Source organism: Pangasianodon hypophthalmus, chromosome 9 (assembly GCF_027358585.1).
Source record: "Pangasianodon hypophthalmus isolate fPanHyp1 chromosome 9, fPanHyp1.pri, whole genome shotgun sequence".
NCBI classification, from domain to species: Eukaryota; Metazoa; Chordata; class Actinopteri; order Siluriformes; family Pangasiidae; genus Pangasianodon; species Pangasianodon hypophthalmus.
Window position 1 is genome coordinate 27,273,882 of NC_069718.1, and position 7,329 is coordinate 27,281,210.

General features: G+C 41.3%; 1 protein-coding gene across 1 annotated transcript in view; it reads right to left on the reverse strand.

Moving 5' to 3' along the window:
• The window catches only part of cradd (CASP2 and RIPK1 domain containing adaptor with death domain), an 8,117-nt gene extending 4,765 nt beyond the window's left edge, over positions 1 to 3,352 (reverse strand). The window contains exon 1 of the mRNA XM_026919547.3: positions 2,226 to 3,352. Coding sequence (XP_026775348.1) covers positions 2,226 to 2,556 — 331 coding nt within the window. The 5' untranslated portion in view covers positions 2,557 to 3,352. The remainder of the gene's footprint in view (positions 1 to 2,225) is intronic.
• Positions 3,353 to 7,329: the final 3,977 nt, after the last annotated feature.

Below are 7,329 nucleotides of genomic sequence, written 5' to 3' on the forward strand. Positions count from 1 at the left end.
GTTGTTGCTATAACCGGACCACTCTCATCTCTGACATCAGAAGCATTCCCTGCATTTGGATCATTGCGCTCTCTGACATGGCGTGGTGTGGATTATAGCTAGTTAAGCCAATCGCCTAAAGCAGACTCAATGGTTGAGTCAATTAAAACCTAATCCTACAAACATCAACATTGTCTTATCTTACCTGCTCACTGACCAATAAGGCATTGCTCAATTCTGATGTAATTATGGACCATAGCATTGACTTTACATGTCTGACTGAAACTTGGCAACAGCCTAATGACTTCTTTCTTCTGAATCAAGCCACACGCCCACAGTATCGTACGTGGATAAACCATGTACCACTAATGTCGTTGGTTGGCTCACTGTTCTGTTTCTTTTACAAGGTCAAAACTGTGCCAACTCTCCATGTATTGTAATTTATGTGTCTTGGTTTTAATGTTCCTGGAACTAGAGTAACATTCTAATATTTCCCAGTCTGCCTTATTCCCCTGCTTCTAGCACAGAGGATCCATCAGCGCATCATTTCACTGTAGCTGTGGGGTGTTTCATGCATCCATTCATGCCTCCATTATATCCCTTCACTTTTCCTCTCTCCACTTACTGTATTTTAAGAACCGTGCTGTCCCAGACGACCAGTCATGTTTGGGTAATCTACATCTACATCCAGATTTCTGTAAAGCTGCTTTGTGTTCATGTTCATTGTTAAAATAAATTATATGGACAAAATTGAATTAAACTGAAGAAAGGTAATTAATTTTCTTTGATTTTGAGAATGATTGTACAATTCATAGTAATGACTGACTGACTTGTGACTAATGTTTGTATTACAGACAAAGACCAGCACTTACCTCAGCACTGGTGTATAGTTATCTCTGTTTCTGTGTGTATGTCTTTGTGTTTAGTTGTTGTTCTCTGTGGTGTTGCCAACTTAAAGACTTTGTCTCTATATGTGGTGACTTTTTAGACTCCTCTACTGACTTATATCAAAAAAGAGTCAAATCTAGAGACAAATCTAGCAACTTTATAAGCTGAGATTAGACTGTTCTGCACTCGATACAGCTCTCCAGCTCACATCATAGCTGATGCTCATACGAGGTGAGAGAGCAGGTTATGAATCAGACTGAGTTAGTCGCGTTTCTGTGAGCCAATGTTCCCAACAGCCAATCACTAATTATACTTATAGTAATAAAAGCAAGTTATTCCATCTGTAACCATTTCCTTCATGTTTTTTTTTTCATAACTACTCACTACCACTGACTACCACTGATTCTTTTATTGTATTGCGCTCTACACTCACTGAGCACTTTATTAGGAACACTACACTAATACTGGTTAGGGCCTCCCTTTGCTCTCAAACCAGCCTCAATTCTTCGTGGCATGGATTCCACAAGATGTTAGAAGATTGAGATTCTGGTCCGTGTTGAGACGATCGCATCACGCATTTCCTGCAGATTTTTCAGCTGCACTTTCATGCTGCGAGTCTCCTGTTCTACCACGTCCCAAAGGTGTTCTACTGAATTCAGATCCGGTGACTGGGAAAGCCACTGAAGAACGCTGAACTCATTGTCATGTTCATGAAACCAGTTTGAGACGAGTTTTGCTTTGTGATGTGGTGCATTATCATGCTGTTAGCAGCCATTAGAAAGTGGGGAAATTGTCTCCATGAAGGGCTGCACATGTTCAGCAGCAATACTGTAATAGGCTGTGGCATTCAGGCCATGATTGATTGATTATTAACGGGCCCAAAGTGTGGCAAGAAAACATTCCCCACACCATTACACCACCTCCACCAGCTTGGACTGGTGACACAAGGCAGGTTGGGTCCATGGATTCATGCTGTTTGCACCAAATTCTGACCCTGTCATCTGTGTGTCTCAGAAGAAATCAAGATTCATCAGACCAGGCTACATTTCTCTAGTCTTCAACTGTCCAGTTTTGCTGAGCCTGTGCCCACTGCAGCCTTAGCTTTCTGTTCTTGGCTGACAGATAAACCATCCACCTTGAGGTTCATAAAATATAACCACAGAATTATAGCCTTATAACCACAGAGCTTTTAGCTACATCCAACTTTACTTTACAGGCATTGTACTGTAACATGACATTTAAATCCCCCTGCACTTACCCTTCACACTGAGTGCTGAACGGTATCTTTTATAACATTCTTTTTGTTGTGTCTTTCCTTCAAGAGCTCAGTAATAAACCCCGTGCTGTGTGAAACTCACCGGAGGTGTTGGACAGCTCTGTCCCCCTTCCTCCATCCTCCTCATCCTCCTCTCCCTCAGCTAAAAGCAGCAGTTTCTCTTTAATCCAGGGGAAGTCCTGCTCGAGGGATTGCACAAACACTTTAAAAGCATTGGGGCCACGGTTTGGAAGAATACTAAGCAGCATTAATGTCTTGTTTTTGTTAGACTTCTGTGACTGAATTTCCTCCACTTGAGCCTCGGTTAAAATGTCCTCTTGATATAAATACTGAATTATCAGATCATCCACTACGAGCTGCTCGCACAGATGCAGCCTCTGCGCTCGGAGGAGATCCCTGTGCCTCGACTCCATGATCCGGTAATGATAACGGGATTAATGATAATAGAGTTAATGATAACGGGATTAATGATAATAGAGTTAATGATGATAGAGTTAATGATGATAGAGTTAATGATAACGGGATTAATGATAATAGAGTTAATGATGATAGGGTTAGTGATGATAGGTTTAATGATAACGGGGTTAATGATAGAGTTAATGATGATAGAGTTAATGATGATAGAGTTAATGATAACGGGGTTAATGATAGAGTTAATGATGATAGAGTTAATGATGATAGAGTTAATGATAACGGGGTTAATGATAGAGTTAATGATGATAGAGTTAATGATGATAGGGTTAGTGATGATAGGTTTAATGATAACGGGGTTAATGATAGAGTTAATGATGATAGAGTTAATGATGATAGAGTTAATGATAACGGGATTAATGATAATAGAGTTAATGATGATAGAGTTAATGATGATAGGGTTAGTGATGATAGGTTTAATGATAACGGGGTTAATGATAGAGTTAATGATGATAGAGTTAATGATAGATGATGATGATAACACTGAGCACAGTGCTAACGCCGCTAAGTGAAGCTAAGGGGCTAATAACTTACGAACAAAGGAAGCTTTTGGCTATGATTAACATATGACATTATAAAAATATAATCCAGCTTTGTGTCTGCTCACTTTGTTTGACTGTCATTTAACTTAAACAGATGTCATTTAATTTAAACATTAATTTAATCTAATCCTACCCCTGCCAGGGACTTCAGCAGCGCGCCGTGTAGTGGGCGTGTCTGGGGGTGCGGCAACCACGCCCCCTGTGCAGGTCACCGCGCATGCGCAGAATGCTTTGCATGCCCAGGATCAGAGCTGTGAGATGAAGGACACTCATAACGGCACTTGGTTTTCAATGTTTTATTATCTTACAGTTAAACGATTTTCTAAATCCTGAATCAGCTGGTTCTTCAAACGGTCAACTTTGCTCTTTGTGTGAATAAATTTGAGTATGAAAGCGTGGATAATTATGTGTTTCTTTTTAATAATGAGGCGCGAGTCAGTCCGCCGCGCATGCGCAAAAATGTCACATGTTACGAAACCTAAAGGTGCGTTACGTAAGATTGGCCTATTTTTTTTCTCTGACATTTAAGTGGTTGGGTTCAACAGCTGAATGATTTTTTTTTTTTATTCTTTGAGCCCGCCCCAATTCCCACCCGTGTTCCTTAAGCTCCGCCCCCAGGACCTACCTGCCAGCCTGTTACCTGTGCAGAGGGAGTGATGCAGGACAGAGCTGTGACATGTTGCTGCTTAGCCTACAAACACATCAGTCAGGTCGAGGGGACACCATCACAGCAATTATGCTCATACAGTACAGACTGAAGCAAGTGGGAGCTGCAGCTCAGTTTGGGAGTGCAGGGAAATGAAAGGAGATAAAATGGCCAAAGAATCACTTAAACTGGACAATCCTGCTGTAACAGTCCCACTAAGCAGGTCAGGAGTTAGTAGCAGGAAACTGCAGGAGTGTTGCGGTCGCTGTAAGACAGGGTGACGGTTTCATACACAGAATAGTATATAAACAAAATCATGCAAAACTTAAGAGAGAAGAACAGATCATATTTACTCGTTCAAGGATGGGTCACAAATCTAAATTCTACACCTTACCGCACAGGAAAGCACAAAACAGGCCTCTGTGAAATACGGCAAGTAAAGAAAAGAGCTGAATGCGTGGAGTCAATATACACAAGAAAGAGCTGAACGTGTGGAGTTAATATTCAATTCAATTCAATTTTATTTGTATAGCGCTTTTAACAATGGACATTGTCACAAAACAGCTTTACAGAAATAAATGGATTCACAAAAATATATTGTAAATATTTGAATTTATCACTGTGAATTTATCCCTAATAAGCAGTGGCAACGGTGGCAAGGAAAAACTCCCCGAGATGATATGAGGAAGAAACTTTGAGAGGAACCAGGCTCAAAAGGGAACCCATCCTCATCTGGGTGCAACGGATAGTGCAATTATAAATAAATCCCTTCTATTATTGTGTACTATATGGACAAATACTGCAATTGTGCAACCAATAAATTCATCGCAGTTTTTGCAAGAAGTCCGGCTGGTTAAAATCTATCCACTGTCCACTGATGGAGTCCAGAGTACGAAGCTGCTCGTGGCAACTGCAGCCCCAAAGCCACTACAGCAATCGCATCCCAAGCCATTACAGTACAGCTCCCCATATGTGATCCCCATGCCATCTCCACAGCCCCCAGGTGGCACCATCCCCAGCAATCCAAACAGTTTTTCAGGCAGTCCATATGGGGCCCCAGCAGCAGCGAGCGAACTCAACCGATGAGAAGTCCAACCAGAAGTAGGGCATCAGGGTGGGTCAGGCAGCGAGGAGGAGCAGAAGGGGCATCAGGATGGGTCAGGCAGCGAGGAGGAGCAGAAGGGGTGAGGATCACTGGCATCTCTGGCATCTCAGAAGTAGCATGTGTAGCTCAACAGAGAATGAGGGAGAGAGAGAGATGGAGAGAAAGGAAGAGATTGTTAGGTGAGCTTTTGTCCCCCTTATGGTTAAGCACGATGTACTTTGCATGCAGAGTGCAAGCAGGGACTCCGGCAAGACTAGCTATGACAGCATAACTAAAAGGGAGAGCCAGAAGCTAACACAGACATGAGGGCACCCTGGGACATAAGGCAGCCAGCCACTCCACTGTCGACAAACCTGAGTGAACGTGTGAGAGTGGGGGGGCGACAGCATCCAAACATCCCAGTACACCACAACACTCTATGCCTGTGAAACCCTCCAGACCTGCTCCTTTACCTAAGAAAACTATTCACAAAAGGCTTGACTAAACAAATATGTTTTCAGCCTGGACTTAAACACTGAGACTGTGTCTGAGCCCCGAACACTAAGTGGAAGGCTGTTCCATAACTGTGGGGCTTTGTAAGAGAAAGCTCTACCCCCAGCTATAGCCTGCACTATTCGAGGTACCAACAAATAGCCTGCACATTTTGATCTGAGTAGGCGTGGCGGATCATAAAAGACCAAAATTTCGCTCAGGTACTGTGGCGCGAGACCATTTAGTGCTTTATAGGTCAATAGTAGTATTTTATAATCAATACGAAATTTGATTGGGAGCCAATGCAGTGTGGATAAGAGAGGGGTGATGTGGTCATATCTTCTGGTTCTAGTAAGGACTCTCGCTGCTGCATTCTGGACTAACTGGAGCTTGTTTATGCTCCTACTGGAACATCCAGACAGTAAGGCACTACAATAATCCAACCTAGAGGTAACAAAAGCATGAACAAATTTTTCTGCATTGTGTAGTGACATTATATTTCTTATCTAAGCAATATTTCAGAGCTGAAAGAAAGCAATCATAGTTATATTATCTACTTGAGCTTCAAAAGAAAGACTAGAGTCGATAATCACACCAAGGTCTTTTACTGCTGCACATGATGAAACAGAAAGGCCATCCAGAGTTATTATGTAATCAGAAAGCTTACTTCTAGCTGCACGTTGTCCTAGTACAAGTACTTCTGTCTTGTCAGAATTAAGTAAGAGAAAGTTAATAAGCATCCAGTTTCTAATGTCTTTTACACATTCCTCACCTTTATTAAGCTGGTGTCTGTCATCTGGCTTTGCTGAAACATACAACTGTGTGTCATCAGCGTAACAGTGGAAGCTAATACCATGCTTACGGATAATTTTACCCAGAGGTAGCATATATAGAGAAAAGAGCAGTGGGCCTAAAACAGAGCCTTGCGGGACACCAAACTTTACCTTAGTATGAGAAGAGAAGTCACCATTTACGTTTACAAACTGATAACGATCAGTCAAATAAGACCTGAGCCAGGAAAGGGCCGTTTCCTTAATGCCTACTACATTTTCTAGTCTATCGAGGAGAATAGCATGATCAGTGGTATCAAAAGCTGCACTAAGGTCAAGCAGCACAAGCAAGGAGACACAACCCTGATCAGAGGCCAGCAGTAGGTCATTTATCACTTTAACCAGCGCTGTCTCTGTGCTATGATGAGGCCTAAATCCTGACTGATACATTTCATGAATGTTATTCCTATGTAAGTATAAGCATAGCTGCTGTGCTACAACCTTTTCTAGGACCTTGGAGATAAAGGGGAGGTTTGATATTGGTCTACAGTTAGACAGCTGACAGGGGTCAAGGTCAGGTTTTTTAATAAAGGGCTTGATAACTGCTAATTTAAAAGATTTAGGTACATAGCCAATGCTAAGGGAAGAATTGATTATCTTTAAAAGAGGTTTGATTGTTTCAGGAATTATCTGTTTGAGGAAAAAGTAGGTAAAGGATCTAGCATATAGGTTGATGATTTTGATGATGAAATTAGTGAAATTAGTTCAGTCTCTTCAAGGGGAGTAAAGCATTGTAGTTGTTTATCTAATATTATTATATTATCATCTACAGGGTTAGTTATAGAACTGTCCGGTTTTAAATTAATAGTCTGAATTTCTAGCCTGATATTTTCAATTTTACCATTGAAAAAATTCATGAAGTCATCGCTGCTATATAATGATTGTGTGCGTGTTTCTATTGTGGTCTTATTCCTAGTTACTTTTGCTACAGTATTAAATAAGAATCTAGGATTATTTCTGTTATCTTCAATTAGGGTGGAGAGATACATTGATCTAGCAACACTAAGAGCTTTCTTATAGCTCAGAAGGCTCTCCTTCCATGCTATTTGAAATACTACCAATTTAGTTTGACGCCATTTACGTTCTAGTTTTCGACTGGTAAATATACACACGAAAGAGCT